The sequence below is a fragment of the Vanellus vanellus genome (genome assembly GCF_965231255.1).
Source record: "Vanellus vanellus genome assembly, chromosome: 2".
Taxonomy (NCBI): domain Eukaryota; kingdom Metazoa; phylum Chordata; class Aves; order Charadriiformes; family Charadriidae; genus Vanellus; species Vanellus vanellus.
The window spans coordinates 45751052-45769356 of record NC_138906.1 but is presented as its reverse complement, the minus strand read 5'-3'; the positions used below and the strand labels follow the sequence as shown (position 1 = coordinate 45769356).

At 41.2% G+C, this 18305-nt stretch overlaps 1 protein-coding gene across 2 annotated transcripts in view; it reads right to left on the bottom strand.

The window, feature by feature from the left end:
* The window catches only part of RBMS3 (RNA binding motif single stranded interacting protein 3), a gene marked incomplete at its 3' end in the record, with an annotated part of 459009 nt that overhangs the window by 150919 nt on the left and 289785 nt on the right, over positions 1-18305 (bottom strand). For both annotated transcript variants that reach the window (XM_082479353.1, XM_082479354.1), the window contains exon 5: positions 3211-3368. In XM_082479353.1, the coding sequence (XP_082335479.1) occupies positions 3211-3368 (158 nt within the window). The remainder of the gene's footprint in view (positions 1-3210; positions 3369-18305) is intronic.

The window sequence follows — 18305 nt, the reverse complement described above, 5'->3', positions numbered from 1 at the left end:
CTGCTTTGGTTTCACTTTGATTGCGTTACTACCCTATCTTCTCCCACCTTAACATCTGGAACTCACCCTTTATGGGCCTGTGAACGCCAGGTCTTCCAGCACGTACCTCTTTATAAGTGACAACAAACGCATCTTCAGGATGAAGCTAAATATTTCCCTCCATGCTCTCAGTACCTTCTCCTATCCGGTAATTCCAGCCTCCCTCAAAGACCTTCTCACTTACCCACTAACTCTGATCTGCTTTTTATTCACACCACCATCAACATTGCTAATGTCCTGTTTGCAAAACTCAAATCATAAAAGATCAGCTTTAAAATTATATCTTGAAAAAGGTCTTCAAATCCAGTTTCTGTGGCTTTTCTTCCTTTGCTTTTTTTTTTTCTTTTGAGGCTGAAGCATTATGCTTTTGTTCTAAGCTCTGAGGAATCCACTTGCACTTTTTAAATGAAAGATCAGATGCTGAAGTCATTAGATCACTCCCAGCAACAGGGATTTAAGAGAAACACCCACAATTTTAAGTCTTGTGATGCAATCCTATGTGAGGGCAACACTGCATCATTCCCTCTTTCAACATGCAATCTTAAAACAAACTGAAAATAAAGCTTCTCATCCGCAACACCTCCTTTTTCCAATTCCCAACTTCTAGTAAGTATTTCTTCCCCCTCCTTCTCCTCCTAACTTCTCTCTCTGCTACACAAGAGGCTGTTCTAGTCCCAGCTTCTGCTTGCCGGTGTCAGCAGAAACCCACGCTGCCAAATGACAACAGCATCACGAGCCCCGCAGAATGCCGGCTACCACAGAGAGCCTGGAGCCAGGTAGCACGGCTTTGAAGTACAAAGCATGGGCAAGTGGTGAGGCAGAGGCGGGTGTCTGGAGGTTACAACAATTCCCTTTCAACTGGATGGACTTCTGTGGAGCCACAGCTGGAGTCTAAAGCTTCCCTTCTCCGGCGCCTTGCTCATAACTCTCCTCCCCAAAATCTCCCCTGGGGCGTACCTAGGCACAGTTGGGTTCAAGCCACAGTGAAATGCTCTGGAAAGTTTCAGGAAAATCTGTTCTGTTGCTTTTGAGGGATGCAAGAGAGAGGAAATACTTTCACAGCTTAAAATAGAGAGCTAGCTTTGTACACGCATACTGAACTCCATTGTGGCCAGATATTACTCAGATAATTTTGATCCAAGAACATTTGAAGTTACCTGGGTTATAAATGATTAAGTAGCCACCTGCAGTACTATGAAACTGCTAATCATACCCATTTAGGAGAAAAATCTGACAATAACTGTCTACCGTAAGTCTTTACTTCCGATTGCTTTTTGAATATACTTATTTTGAGATTGACTATACACGTAATTCAGCAGAATCAAAAAGTGATTTTTAATCATCATAGCGCTTAATTAATAACTTTCAAACACCAAATTTCAAAATTGCTGGATGCTGCATGGTCTTAGCGTATGCAAAGTTAACTTTTTCTCCTGTGCTTCTGTGTCTCAGTTAAGAGCTATGCTAAGCAGCACGGGGCATTTCCTCAAGCAGGCAAGAAATACTGTGATAAAAGGCCTCAGGTTAGGAGGTATAATAGCCAGGATCACCACATGGGTTGCTGATGTCAACTTCTGAAATTTTATCTGGACTGAAATACAGCTGCCATCCCCTAGCTGTACCGTATTTATACCCGCTCAGTGTGTGCTCACGCTGTAGGTACTCTAGAACGAAGCTTCGTGAATACCAGCAAAGCTCAACAAATCCATCCATTTGGACTGGCATGCAGGAAAAAGAAACCAAATAGCACTTTATTACAAAAAGACGTTCAGGTGGTCATGTAATTAAAGCTTGTGTTGATAATTCTGCAAAGACAAGAGTCAGCATTCAACTACGGTTCTAAACCTCTGGATTAACTCTGGCCTCATTCAAGTCAATGGAAGATGTGCTCCACTTTGGTGGAGCAAAGGTTCTACCCCCCTGTCGTTTGCGTGGTGAATTACGCAACCTTCATGTTAGATCACGAAAGGTTTCTTGAAATATGTTACATAATTAAATACATTTCCACAAACAAAGACTTTTTTTAAAAATTCAAGTTTATCCATGAGTTACATTAATCTGTATTTAGCGAGCTAGAAAAATGTATGTTATTATCTGCAAGAATGTGTAAGGAAGTGTGTCATCTTTCAGCATAAATGTTTTGCCTTTTTCCATTTGAATTCAGACATTATTAACTTAACGTTCTTTGTGCATGATGATCTTTCACATCAAGGACAAAGGTAACAGAACAATGTCACTTATCTTGCAAGCTACCTTTTTATCATACAGTACCCCATTTCACTCAGCGGTGTTATGACACTAACCGAAGTGCCTTGATATACCAAGATATGGTATATTTCAAAGAAATTTGCAAGATGACTAAGTCATTTTGCCTCCTCTACAAAGCACAATGTTATGAATATTCTGTAGAAACAATGATTTGAGATTTTTCTTCCCCTTTCTTTTGAAGCAGACGACTGATATACAGCACAATTGCAAATTTATCTTCTTATTTGCTTTTTCAATACCTTTCTATATATAGCTCTCCATTCCTTGGCTTTTCAAAAGAAAACTATTTGATTTAAGAATGTTTCAAGCTGAAGAGAATCTATGTAAATATTCCCTGAGAGTAAACATGGAAACTCATCTATCTGTACTGACAACGAACTACATGGTAATAACATGTTGCCCATTCTGTCTAAAATATCTGACTACTCCGACAGGGCTTGTTATATGCAAATCTTTCTTCTTAAGCTCTTCTCACAGGCTTGAGTTCCCTGCAGCTTTCAAGGCAGTTCCTCCCCTTTGCTCTTCCAACTGTTAAATTTACTTTTTCCTGTTGCAAAATCTTTGTTAAGCGTTTAAACAGTTTTTTTTCACTAGGTGTGTGCTTTTTGCTGTAGGACATTTATTTTTATCCAAGCTTTATACTGCATGGATAGCTCACTATTTGGAGTTGGGTTTGTTTACATATACATACATACAATGAACTATTTTTTAGAGCCATGAAATGAACATCCTTCTGCATTGGTATTCTTCAGCTTGGTGGAAAGAACAGACACACACAATCTGACAAAGGTACTGCTCTGCATTTTCCATAGCTATGAGGCTTCAGAGTTACAGAATAGACAGCATTTGCAAAAGACGAAAGCCAAAAAATGTGCATTAATCAGAAAAGAGTAAAGGTTTCACCTGGCAAAGCCGACTCCTCTGCTGACTCCATTAGCATCTCTTAATATTCTGGTGGAAATGACATGTCCAAAGGGTTTCAGCATATTCTCCAGTTCCTGCTCGTCCATGGAAACGGGTAAATTTGAGATGTATAGATTTGTGGGATCTTGTTCTTGTTGCTATGACAAAATAAGAGAAATATCCTCAGTTAAGCGTAGCACAATAGAATAGCTTATGGCTCATACAATGATGGTTACTCAAAATAGGAGCAAGCCAAGAATTTATAGCTCCGTTAGAAGCAAAGCTGGGCAATCTGTTCACGACGACAACATAGTTGCCAGATTTCTGCAAACTCTCATGCATGTGCTTAATTCTGTGCGTGACTGCTCTTACTGAACTCAGTGACACTACTCATTTATAGAAAATTACTCTCATGCACAAGCGTTCTCGGGTTTGTGTCCTAATTTAGCAAACAGATTGTGAAGAAAACACGATTTCCACAAATGTGCTCGCTGTTAACATAAATAAAGAAAGAAAACTCAACACATGTTTTTAGCAGATGTGCTTTCCAGCCTGCAGACTTCCCATTCAACCTGTTCCTCATGAGCAAGGTTGGTTGAAAAGACAGAACACTTTCCACGGTATCTTTTCCTTTCCCCTCCCCTCAGAAATGTCTTGGTTGATAATGTGCAGTAAGAGCTAACTGGGCAGGAAGGAGTTCTGCAGTTCAATCTAAGGTCCCAGTGAGATAAGTCACATGTTTATTCTCAGACTGAATAAAAATATCTTATAAAATAAAGTCTGTGGTATGAATAATTGAAAAAAAAAAAAAAAAACAAAAAAACCCAAACAAATTTGAAGACAGCTTTCTTGTTCCATTTCAGATTTTTAGGCTAAACTTTCAATTTTGGAAACCACTCCAACTTCTATTCTTGCTTGCCGAACTACTGCAAAGAAACATGAGGCATAGATGCCATATGTAAAATAAGTGTATTAAAGCAGTAAATAAAAAATTTGTCTACAGACAACCAGGTTTTGATTACATTACATCAATTTACTTAAGCCCTTGCAAATTTTCATGGCTCTGGTTCCGGTTCCATTTTCATTGATACAATCTTTACATAATACCTGATCAGCTGTCAGTAGAAGCCTGATTGGGATCTGGCATGACTACAGAATTTTAGCTAATGGTTAATAACCAAAAATATAAGATACAATCTTTATGCTGTGCAGTAAGCCAGACAATACCTTACCTGATAAAGTCCTCTGAGACAGATTTTTGGATTCTTTTTCATTACACATTTTAATGGGCAGAATTAATTTGTACTCATTCAACACCGACATTTATATGATAACAGTATTATCTTTTTTTGCTATGAGGTGTCCTAAAACCAGATGAATAATTTTGCAGCAGCACCACAACCTTACATTGAAGAAATTATACACAGTCCTGCAGCCATCTGCCCTGGTTTAACTAAAGTAGTTTCAAATTACACTCCATTAAGATCAGTGCAGATGTGTCTTGTTAAACACAAAGAATCACATGTCCTATTTCTAGAAGATGTATGAAGATGGGACAGAACCAAGATATCTGCTTCATCACTGCCTTGCACATTCAAGTCCTCGAAAATGGAAGCAGACATCGTTTCAAGCTCTGATTCACACACCCTATCTTTTCAGGGACAAGAATGACTAAACAAAGTCTAGCTTAGCTAAATACCAGAATCAGAAATCAAGGAAAGTTTTCAGCTTCACTCACCCCAGGCTGAAAGGAAATTTTAGCCCTTTTGAATGTGAAGAAAAGCTTCAAATGGATACCCCAAAGGATCCAAAATCAGGAGGCGTGTAATACTTTTTTACTGCATAATTTGGATTCTGACCTAAGAGCTGTGAACACTCTTTGCCTTTGGACAAACTGCTTAATGCCCATTGCGTCCCAGCTTTGCATCTCCAGACCCATTACCTCACGAAACAGCACATTACCATGCAGGTTGAATCCCCCACTATTTTACAAAACAGAAATAAAAGAACAAAGTAGGCACATTTTCAAGCTACTGTCCATAAAAATATACCCAGTTATTACCATGCCTTATAGTAAGGGGCAGACGAGAGGAAAACCACACACACACAAAAAGTGAACTTACTGCAAATTGAACTGAAGTTACAAACCCCAAATCTAGAAAAACATTCTTTCTCTTTCAGTCATCTTTCCCTGCAGTCACCTTCCTTTTTCTCACTTCAGTTTACATTCATACAGATCCAAAAGCTAGTTCCTCACCAATAACCAAAAAAGATATTAGTGAAGGGTCAGAACCGGTATAGTATCGACAATGCGAGCAAAATCATGCATAGTCCTGGAGGAAAGGTAGGCAAGAAAAGAAAGGAATAAGAGCTTCAGATTACACTTCTGGCTTTGGCAAAAAGAAACAAAAAAAAAAACCTGTAACATTGTATTTCTCCTTTATTTTTCCCCCACGGTTTTTCCCTTTTCTGTGTGCAAACTATTTAAGTTTTATTACTTGTTACTTTTTTTTCCCCACACACAGTCCACAGAAAAAAAAGGAAAGATTTAGGGGACTAGGAAGCATCGTCATTGTTAAGTACTTTGAAAATGTGAGTAATGGAAGCAGTTAAAGCAGAGGCATTATAGAAGCAAATCAAAGCAGAAAGGTTTGCAATTCCAATAGGCACAGTTTTTCAGAAATAATCATATTATTATGCAAACCTCTACCCACTGATTGGTTAAGGACTTTGATTAATCAACCAATCGGGGCTCAGGGACTGACATCCCTTGTCAATATTTAGAAAAAAACATACCAGTCTCATGCAGATGAGATCCCTGTAGCCAAAGGACAGACTAATATGAAAAAGCAGAGTTATACATCAGTAACTGCACAACAGCCTTTGCTTTCACTGAAGCAATTCAGTCAGGCAGAATATTAAAATGCAAACTTTTGACTACTCAGTTTTCAAGCTAGGGCAAACAAATAAAATAAATAAGAACCGCCGCCAATGTGTCTCACTTCTGGAGTAGGAACACATAAGCCTTTTAGCTGTGCTAGAGATTAAATGCCGTTGTTTTAAATATCCGTGGAAAGTCTAGCTCACTCTGTGGATGAATGAAAGACTAGGAGGCCATAGTCACTCTCTCACAAGGATTTACCAAGCCTATCTTTTGTCAACAAGATAAACAAGAGCTGCAAGTAGAGAGAGACAGATGAGGCCACTCATGCCACCTCCACAATGCAACAGTGTTTTCTAAGAAAGGAAAAAGATTACACGTTATTTTCCCTTACTATACAAATATAACATTTAGAGAAATACCCCTTTCCTTTACAGAGAAATATCACCCCACAGAAGCCATATCTCACACCACAAACTGAAACAAGATGAAATGCCTTCCCAGTGATGAAGCCTGGAGCCGAGCAGGCTTTACAGGAGCGGTACGGAGCCTGGCTGCCCTGCCACCGTGCAGCCAGAGCCCACGGCCACCTACCCTCACAAGCCCCTATTTCTCAGGCTCGGTTGCCCCTCCCAGCCTCTGGGACTGAGGCTCCTCATGATCTTTTTGAGCTGTGCAGAGACACCCCTCTACAGCATGGAGGTGCTGACACATGCTGCTCGTTTTGCCTGAGCTTTTTCATCCCAGATTCCTCAAGCTCCTGCATGACACGCTCGCTTGCCTGGCCCAGTATAACTGCTGAGCTTTTCAGTGTGAAAGACAGGTGTCCTACAGTTCAACATATGCTTATTTGTTGACAAGATGAGCCTAACCATACCCATAAGTCCAAGTACCCTGCAAACTACTAGGCGTTCATAATCCTAATTAGCTGACAGTCAGGTTTCTGCCTTCAGCGAAGGATCATATCCCAAGGTTGCAGGACTGGTGGTGATGGTGGCACCTGGACCCACACAGCGCGGCCCAGGCTCCCTCTGGTTCATGTAATTCTTTCTATGGTTTTTCACTAGGCGTTAGAGAATGCTACTTCCCACCTTGGGATAAAATCCCATTTATTATTGTGTCCCGTCCCAAACTGGACCGGCTGACCAGTCATCAGTGAGAGAGCTGAAAGTTATTTGTGTGATACCCACGATCACTTCAGAACTGCGTTCTCCTCTTACGTCCCCAATATTTTGGACAGGAACAGAAGGGGTGGGGTGGCAGAAGGCCACACGCTCCCCACAAACACCTCCAACAGCAATGTGCCTCACACACCCCGCAGCTGCCGACTTAGAGTCACCGCAGTGGGGCCACCAGCCAAGCAGAACCCCCATGGCTGCCTGGCCTTTGCAGTCCCTGTCCCGCTTTCTGCCCCTCCAGACCACACCAGAACCACCAGGCCCATCCCGCACCTCAGGGGAATGACACACACCTGGTCTTGACACAGTCTTCCCAAAGCACAGCGGCCCCTCAGGCTTAATCCCCCATGTGTGAGAAGGATTCCCCCAGAGGAACCGGGGCCAGGGGCTCAGAGGAGGAGGAGGGGGCTGCCAGGAGCGGTGGAGGGCTAGCTAGCTGCAGTGCAGTGGCATGGCTATTCTGCCTTGCCCAGACCCTGTGTGCCAAACACGGCTAATTAATGGGTACAAGACCAGGCCGAGTTGCTGCTTCTGCAAGGGAAGGCAGCTGTGGAGCCTGCTGTGTGTGCCAGCTGCAAAACCATCATGCTCAAGGCACGCAAACCTGCAAGCGCAGTCTCCGTCAAAAGTCCGCTCCTGGCCGTCCTTGCTGAAGTTCATTTTACGCAAGGTCTCCCATCTGACAGCCCAAGGAAGGTCACATTTTCCAAGTACAGCCTGCACCTGCCCCACAGCCCCAGAGAAACAGGGGTGAACTCATCCAGTCAGCCCCAACCCTCTGAAATCCTGACAGAGTCTCGCACCCCAGAGCTTATTCTGGGGTCCTGCTGTGTGTCAGCCCGCGTGGGTGCACCAAGTGCCACAGAATGGGCCAACAACAGAAAAAAAAAAAAGAAATTAAGCCAGTTGAAGCTCCTTTCCAGATAAGTGCAGGGCTTTTTGCAACTCACTTTGCTCCCACCCCAACCTGCTTCAACATCGTTGGAACCCAAATACCTCAGCAGCTCTGGCCTGTGGGCTCCATGGGCACTAGCTGCATGCATACGTTGCAGTTAGGCTGTTCTGGCTGGGAAGCGTACATGGTAGACACTCCCAAATTGGCCAAAACCACAGCTAGGAAGGTTTAAAATTGTGAATACCGCAAATTAACAGTAGGTCATACCCAAGTTTTCGATTAGCTGAGAGCATTTCCAGCATTCAGCAGCAGGCGTCCTGCTGCAAGGCTCCGGAGTTCAGCAGTCAGGAGCAGCTGTACTGGGGAAACAGCCAGAAATTCTGTCACTGCCTTTTAGCAAGAACTGGGCCAGTCATTCAGCTCCCAAGGTCTGTGCCAAGGAGGCAGAAGAAGTTTATAATGCAGGGGATTTGAAACACGCTACACCAACAGCATTTGAAACGGATAAAACCCAGCGGAGGGCGTGCTGCAAATCAAAGTTCGCTGTTTGCTTTGCTGGACCCTCCCAGCCGCTCTTGAAAGAAAGGACAATGCTCAGATGGGATTTTCCCTCCCATCTTGAGATAATCTTTGGAAGCAACGCATGAAAAGCTGAAAGAAAAAATTCCTGCTAGTGCGAGGAGAAGAGGCTGAGCCTCTTTGCGTAGTGCATTTAGTAATGCATTCTTTAAAGACACATGTGTAGGGAGGGGCAGGCAGTTTTTGGCAACGTTAATTTTTCCCAAAAGGAAGTCAAACCTCCTGTAATCTCAGTAGGGCTGGAATCCAATCCGAGTGTGTTTGGTTTATTTGGGAACCCTATGTATGGATTCTTTTTATTCAACCTCAATTATTTCTCCTTGGAGAAGCTTGCTCTAGGAAGCTAAGCGCTGCTTATTAGCTCAAACAGTTCCTTTTTCCATCTTCCAAACTTATCCTGGGAATATAACTTTGTATGTGGATCAATATAAGATTCTGAACTCCTCTTTTTAAAAAGATAATCAATATTTATATTAATAGATCGTATGCTTTTCTTGTCTTTAATAAATTGAGACTTCATCATATTAACATTGACACAGGTCAATATTACCGCTCACCTCTAGAAGCACGGTCCTGTCTTTCCGAACATTTTAGACCCAGGTTCAAATCACCCGCAATTCCTGTTTTCCCCAAACTAATTTGTCTCTGCCTAATGGCCACTGCCCAGATCTTCAGGCTATGTATGTAACCTCTTCTTTAAAGATCTAGGTTGAATTTCTGTCTCCCCTCAACATAAAAATAGTAAAGCTTTTTATGAAAAAAAGCCATTTATGTGGAACCATTTATATGAAACCAAATCATTTATATGGAAACAATTATATGCCATTTCATAAGTTTTCCAGTGTTTGTTCACTATTTTGAAAACTGTAGTTGTATGGAAGCATCAGTCTCATCTTCAGTTTATTAGATTATTTCTAAACTGGATTCTATACAAGCCACTGTGCTTAAATGAAATTTAGGGGAAGCATGTAATACTTCTTCTCCGTAGATACACATTCAATAACTCTTCTTGTTGTTTTATTATTTAATATTTACTTTTTTGGTACTGCAGATCATGAGAACTTTCCAGGACATCTGAAATAGACATTCATTTGAAAGTTGATTTGATATGCATTTGATTGGATTCACACACCAAAAATCTGAATTAAAAGATTTTTCTTCCTGTTTTCAATTGTTTCTCCATTTATTCCTGCTGCTTTTTCACATTAATGTGGCATATTTTTCTACATATGTAAAAGATGCCTGGTTTTCAGACAGAGTAAGCCCCTGAATTTATAATTCAGGTGTTTAACTTCAGATCTGATGCCTAATGTCTGCAAGTAACATTTGGAGAGGTTCTCTCTTCCCTGACCTATTCAAGCATGGCAGGATGCTCCTAACTTAGCACAGTTAGATAGGATGAATATGGGCTGGTGGTGTGAAAGTTAAAAGAAAGTCACTCCAAACTCTGCCACCTCCTAGTAGCAGAGAAGTGATGGGCAGGAAACCCTTTTGCTCCTTCTCAGCAGGGGCGGGAGGGAGGGGGTTCTGTGCAGCGGTTGGGAACTGGGATCTTGCCCACATACATCCGCACGGCTCCTGTAAATCAATGAAGATACACTGATTTGAACTAAGTGATAGTAGCCCGGTTTTCAAAGATTTGTCACACTGTGGTTTCTTCCATAAAAAGAAGGAAGAAACAAACTAACAAACTCACATGAAACACTAACTATAGCAGTGGTCCAGACATACAGCCTTTCAGAATTGCTAACAACGTATTTTGCGCCATCATTGCAGTAACGTGAGGTGAACAGAATGAATGAAGTGCAGCTGCCAGGGTTCCCTTTGACTTTTTACTGGCTTATTTGTTTCCCTTGGTGTGGGCACATTTTTAACAGCGTAGACAGCTAAATCAATGGCCAGTTAACTATTGATCCCTGGCTGGTTTCACTCTCTCATTGAGCAGCACACCAAAGGGCTTACAAGACTGTACAGAAAGCCTAAACTTTACATGGATTTTATTAGCGCACTAAGTACTGGTAACCCAACAGATACAGTGGAAGGAAACTGGTAAAAGCAATGCCACCCCCTTGTCAAGAGTCCTTCCAAAGCTCTTTGCAGCAGGCACTGGTGGAAACACTAGCTATCTCCTCTACCAAGACTGTGTCTAAACACTGAAGATTTTGCAGGGAAAGTACTGCAGAGCAGAGAACACTGGGGCATTCAAAGAAGCTTATTTTGTCGTAGGTAGCTTCAAAAGAATCTATGTGTTTCTTGATGGCTTCCCAAAGGCTCCAACAAGTCAAGATTTAACATCCTGAGATGTTAAATCTCTTTTCCACCCTGATACACCTACATCACGGTAGTCACTGTGCCATTTTAGACTGAGTGCTGACTATGTTTTGTAAATTATTTTTCTTCCTTACCCAACCCTACCTGACTTTTACACTGCCGTGGTTCAAAATTTATCAGCAACATGGGTTTTCCACAGCACTGCAGGACATTCAGCCTCAAAATAATTATGCAACTATTGTACAACAATAATTAAGCCCAATCCATCAAACATTATAAATATATCTAAAACTGTAACCGCAGCGTGCATTTTCCATATAAGCTCAATTGTCAACAAGTCATGTCAAAAGCCCGTTAACAATGACAAGGATGCTTTCTGAAAAGACACAATAGTTCTGCACGTGAACACAGAAAACACAAGTGCTATTTTGACGAAAAGCACTTCTGAGCTTTATAATGACCCAAGAAAAGAACTCCTGCCATTAGGAACCCTTTGCCTGGGCTTATCCGATCAGAAATGAGAGATGTGAGTTGGGCAACCAGCCTTACTGTGCCATCACTGAAACACTCTTTGCAGTTACTTCTTAAACAAGGCATAGGTTAAAAATTGTTCTTCCAAAATTTGTCCAAAAAATGCAAACAAGCAAATTCCTAAAACCCATGACCTATGAAGAGGAAAAGAACAAGAGCATTGTAGGAAATTATTTGTCGGAAATACCTGTATCAGCTCCACAGCAAAGTATTATTTATAAGTACTGTTTTAATTAAAACCATGAACTTTAAAAAGAGTTCACAGTTTATATATGCTCAGGATTTCTTCTCACTGTGCAAACTATCAGAGTGCTGTGCCTCTCTGTGTAAGCTGGACTCAGGTTTCTTTTAATTAAGTTTGTTCATGGACAGCACAGCATTTGCTAAAGCTAAATATTGCTGGAACCAAATTGTTATTGGTCTGTCCAGCACAGAGCTGCTGCAGAACCTTCCATCATGCATTTCATCTGCCAGTGATGATTTGATTTGCCCTTCATCTTGTGTGGCAAATACGGACTTGAGTCGCAATGGCCGCTGCCTTTAGAGCATTGTATAAGATACATGGTACACAAAATACGATCATAACCAGAACTATCACAGACCGATAGAAAAAGCTCTTTTTCATACTTCTGCCATTACGAGGTGAGACCTTTAGAACTCCTTACTTCTTAGTTCTCCTAGAAACAAATTTCCATAGTTTGCAATTTGTACAGTGCACGCTAGCCAAAAAGGCAGCTCAACCTCTGCAAAAATCATTGTGTCACTCTAGACTTGAAGGTGTTCAGCTGCCTCCATATTCGCTTTTATACTCTTTTCATGACCACTTTGCTATTTATATTGGTGTTAAGTAAGAATCAATTAATGACCTCAGATTACCTGAAGCCTGTCTATAACACTTTCCGAAAATGCTACGTAATCTTCTAGCCATTAACCCTAGATTAGAAACTCACTGATGACCTCTGGAAGCAAAAGGCTGATTTGCCAGATGAGCTGCAATCCAAATTGAACACCTGACCTATTTATTTTGATTTGCCACTGACTGTGTCTTAGTGAAGTTAAGACGCAGTGTCCTATTGCAGGTTAGACAATATTGCACGGAGTGTGTTTATTTGCTTTATACTATACTAAATTAATGACATGCTGATTAATGTATATTTTCCAGGATTGTCTTACCCGTATTTAGACAGGAGTCAAGCCCTTTGCCCCTGCACAGGGTCAATGAATCTTGCAATTTAACTCCTACTATTCGCATTCTCACTGAATTTTGTTTTACATAACACTATCCCACAGAAAGGGTGCATTTGTATGCGTGCATCTATATACTTACACAAACAGAGAAAGAAGGTCACAGAAGAGATTATTTGCTTTACAGAGGACATAGCATGAAATCAGGCCTCGATATAAACCTTCCATTATCAATAATGGAGGAAAGAAAACTAATTAAGGGCTAAAATGCAGTATGCACTAAATCAATAAAATTAAATTAACAGCTTAACTTAAAGTGCTCTTAAAAAACGATCTTAGAAATATGCACAAAAAGCATCACACTATCATGGATTCTTGTGATTATTTGGCATTTTGAAGAACATAACACACACAAATAATAAGTGTTTAGTAACACTACTTCATTTCTTAAAAAAGATCTGCAGTGCCAGTGACACTAAGTAGCTGAAATGTCATTTTTTTAAGTAAAATGTTCAGTGCCAAAAAGTTCAACTGTAATAAAATCTAAAAAAGAAAATTACAATGATTTTTGCTCTACTTAAAATCGTAATACTCCCAAACACCTGAAATATACACAAAGAATTACAATATGGAACTCAAACAAGATAAAACTCTTTGATGAATTCTACAGTTCTTCTTTGCATAAGCTGAAATGTGGAAAATTATGATAACAAATCCTGAAAAGCAGGATTTGTGTAGAAAGCAATGGGGATTCTAGAGTAAATTATTACAGAGAGTCACATGGAAAAGGTGAGGGGTAACGGGTACAAGTTACTCCTGGGGAGATTCCAATGGGAAAAAGAGGAAAACTTTTCCCAATGAGAACAATCAGCCATTAGAATAATATCCCCAGGGAAATGGTGGATTCTCCACCATTGGACACTTAAGATTCAGCTGGACAGGGTGCTGGGCCACCTTGTCCAGATGGTGCTTTTGACAAGAAAGGTTGGACCAGATGATCCTTGAGTTCCCTTCCAACTTGGTATTCTATGATTCTATGATTAACATTATTACAGATTTTCTAGAAGATCTCACTTTTTTAGTCTACATTTGTCAAGGCAGCAACTCTAAAGCCATGGTCTGGTCACACCTGGAGCTGATTGGGCTATGCTATTTTCCGTTCTCATGACAGCACCACTGAACCAAAACCATTACAAATGGTAGTGTAAATAAATGTTCTTTTCCCTAATCTATCTCAAGATACAATAATAGCAATTGCTCAGAGCAGACAGAATCTGGCATTGTAGAGCACAAACGTGGGTTCCTCAAACTGTAGATGTAAGCAGTCAGATCAATCTGCAGATAAAACCCCTCCTCTGTAATTTGTGGAGACTTGGAAACTGTGCCAGGTGTTAGAGCAGAGGTTGCATGTTGCTCCTGAAGCTCAGAAAAAGAAGTGATTGGACTTTCTAAATGACAGGAGTGTGGCAAAGGGGAGGGCTTTGTTGTCTGATCTTCCAGTGGCCACAGGATGTCACAATGAAGCAGCAGAGGTACGAGTTACAGATATTTTCACGCACACATAACCTATACTGGGCCAGGATGGCTTTAGGACTTTCTGTCCACTATTTCTAGCAGATGTTCTCCCTAAGGATAGAGTGTTTGCTCTGTCATGGCCTTCTCTAACTGAATTCTACAGCAAAATTTTCATTTGTCTCTCTTGGCCGTATCAGGATCTGTGCTTGGAAAATATTTTCAAAACTATATTCAGATTAATAAAGATTCAAAAAACAAGTGTATGCATATCTTCCGATGATTCCCACGCATTTACTGTTTGCCTTTAATATTTCCTTTCAAAGGTGACAGCAAAATGAAGACAACAGATTTGAAATGCTACATATGCACACGGGGTTAAATTATTATCAATACTGCATCTATCTGTAGATCAATAACAACTTAACATGTTTGTCTTCAGAAGCTTCTCTAGGTTGGGGCTAAGTCAGGAAACTCAGATTTCTTCATGTAAATTTGAAAGCCTTAGCAGTTAACTGTCTACACTTGCACTGGAAAAAGACTGTAGCTATTAACGGTAGTAAATTATCAGCACTGGGAAAGCATTAGAACCTTTAAGAGGACTTTTCGGGACAGTATAATGCTTTTTAATATTTGACCTATTGACTCAAAGGCGAATTTAAGCAGCACACAGATCCCATGTGATTGCTTGTGAAGAAAACTGAATGCTTTCTTTTGTCATGTTTTACGTTACTTCCTATAAACCATAAATGAAGTCAGAATTTTCTTGTCTGGGAATTCCTGTTGGGAAAAGGTTGAGGTCTACTTAGCCTGAGTCCATACAAACAGCTAGAGAACAGTTATTCATCTTGATGCACATGCCAGAAATGGAAACCTACTAGTCCTTGAGGATGCATCAATTTTCAGGGAGTCTGGATTCTTTTAACTACTACAGAAACTTAAGAAAAAATCTACATAGATACTGCTCAAGGAAAACAAAATCCACCATAAAACACAGCCTTGACAGTTTTATTTTGAGAAATCTGTATTTAACACAGACAAAAATACCGTTCCCATTTAAGATCAGACACAACTCACAAAGCATACACTGCAGAAATACTTAGACTTTTCCTAAATGCATCAGATATAAAAAGGCAACCAAGTCATATTTCAAATGTGACAAGCGATGGTTATCGCTCAGAAGCACGACAGACACAGCAATACCACATTTTCCCTGTGCATGGAATTCCCAGTGCTGAGTCAGCAAGTCCCAGCGGAGGATTAGCCAAAAGGCTTTGAAACACTCAGTGTCCACCCTCACAGATGAAAATGAGGAAATATTATCAATAAGTGAAGAAACTGAAAATTTTCTTTATTTGGGGCAGAAGGTATTAAAATAGAAAAAAAAAAAAAAGGCAGGGTTGAATTCTGTTATGATGACTGCTGAATCCCCTTGCAGAGAAGCAGCTGAGCTGTCTGCGCTCTCCTCAGTGCCCATCACAGCTTGCTCCATTTCATGAGATCGCTCTGGTAAATGAAGTTGAGAGTAGGTGCCAATGGCAGGGAAGCAAAGAAAAAGGGTTAATGACGGGCCTTAACCCCTGTCTCTATAAAATCAAGCAGGCATCAACGCCGTCCAGGCTGCGGTCCCAGCAGTGCTGGCACTGTCCCACTATGGTTTTGCCACCAGAGAAGTCTGCTGCCCCACAGCTGCAGTCAATGCCGAAAAGCAGAGCCTAGATAGCAGATGGATTACAGGGGGACTGGGAGGTGTGGAACCACATCTCTCCCTGCTCTGGCCTTAGCTAAGCTGGGGCTGTGACCAGATCCAAGGGAGCAGCAGGGGCTGCAACTAATGAACAAGAAAAGCACAGCAATGACATGAGACAAATCAATAACCTATGGTGGCCACTGGACGACCAGCAGAAGAGGAGACACCACGTCAATCTCCAGACGGACTACATCGGGAAAAGGGGCCAGGCATCTGTCATTCCTTATAGCCTGCTTGGGAGAGAGAGAGGAGCCAAGCATCAAAACTTCCCTTCCCTGACACAAAACCCTCAGCACCACTGGAGAAGAAAGCATTATTTTAAGGGTATATTATGCTTTGTGTAGGTAGAAAATAGGGATCTGAGTGGCATGATGCACTAGCTAGAGGTTTGGGGGAAAGCCAGGGGAGAGTAGTAGACACTCCTACAACTCTACAATATTGGGGGTAAAATCAAGGATAGAGAGAGCAGTAATAGAAACATGGTTCTTCTCTTGCCAGTTGATGAAAATGGAGAGGAGAGGGAATTTTATTGGGCTTTTCTATCTACAAAGAACATAGCCTCTTGCACAACGTGGGGCAGCAAACCAGAAAGGAGTCTATGAACTCTCTTACTTCCCAAAACCAAGGAAAGTGTAAGTTCTTCATGAGAGTTTTCCTGCAAACCTTTCATTAGTTCCTTCCGCTTTTCGTATCAGCTAGAAGAGTGTGGTTTTCTGAGCGATGAATGCTGACTCAAGTTTTCCAAGCCAATGAATGTTTTCAGTCGCATATTCACATAGAAAAGACAAAGTCAACAATTTTCTGCAGAAGGAAGCAGGAAACCACTCTGAAACTAGAATAGGTATAGCAAGGTGGACAACGTGGTCAGTTCTATCCACCTTCTATGGATCGAAACAAAGCTATAAAGCCAATTTTGTTGAGCCATGAGGAGCCATAACCTAGTCCTACTGTGGAGAGAAAAAAGAATTTCCCTCTGCTCAGGAAACTGATGTGAAAGCACACATGTCCTGTTCTCGTGGCAGAAATGAAGAGCTTTGAGAAGGCCGTTAAGCAAAGATGTCTGACATTTGAAATGAAATAACGGATGCAGTTGTCTGCAGTCAGCTGGTGAGCTGCAGCGGAACTGGGGTGGCTGAACAGGAGCTCTGCAGCACAGGGCTATTCACAGAGCGGTGAGGACAAAGCTCAGAGGTGTTGCTGCATGATGGGTGCCTACCTGTAAAAGCTTATGCAGTTCAGCTCCTATGTAACCAAGAGACCAGGAGCAAACTGTACAGGAGTGGCACAAGATGATCAAAGAGAACAGGATAGCAGAGATTGAAAGATACTACAAGTCAAAATTCAAGACAGAGCACGATGCTTGAACCTGAGTACGTGCGACCAGTCCCTGTGAGGTGGAGTAAAGGAAGAAGGAAACGCTCCAAGCTCTGCAAGTCTGTCTTTCCTTCTGTTTCCAGAAATCTGGACTTAGCCTCCCTGCTTAGCACATGACCGGCTGTGACCGCTTGCATCTTAACGATTTGCTGCATTGTACCAAGCTGGCCTGTGCAAAAATGTACTAGCAATCCAATATTAAACTCTCCACAGATCGTGCTTATCTGTTCTTCTTACATCTATACAGTATTTCAGCTGCGGCTAATGTATATGCCTGTGCCATGTGCGTATATGCACGGGAATGATATGTTTAAGTACATAAGTACAGCTCTATATTATGTCTGTAACAACAAAATCTATTATACACATAAAAGTGCATTCCAGTTTAAACATGCTTTCAATTTTGAAGATCTGGGTAAACAGATGTCTACGTGTAAAAACATACAATACTACACCCAGACTTCCAAAAAAGGAGGCACATTTGCAATTATGCATACACATGTGTGAGTGAGTGTGTATACAAAGGAGATATCACCATACGTAGCCACTTAATGTGCTTAGCTGGTGGTATGCTTTTGTGTGATTAAATATATATGCATGTAATAATATTTTACATTTATTTGTATACCTGTATAAACCGATCATATAAAAAGTGACGGCTGTATCAATCCAACAAATGGAGAATGTTATTATCCTCTTTCTCACTTATAAATCATAAGCAACTCTAAGAACTTACTGCAGTAACAAAACTGTTGGACAATACATTCCTTGAGTCCCAGACTGGAAAGAAATTACAAAGAAGGCATTTTGCATGTAGTGGATGGCTGCGGATTAAAGGCATAGGAGAATCTGCAACAGGGTGTAGAGGGAGTGGTGTTGGTCTCCTCCTAGGATGCCGAAAGCTGGACCCGGCTCCTGTGTTGGTCCTTAAATGATCTG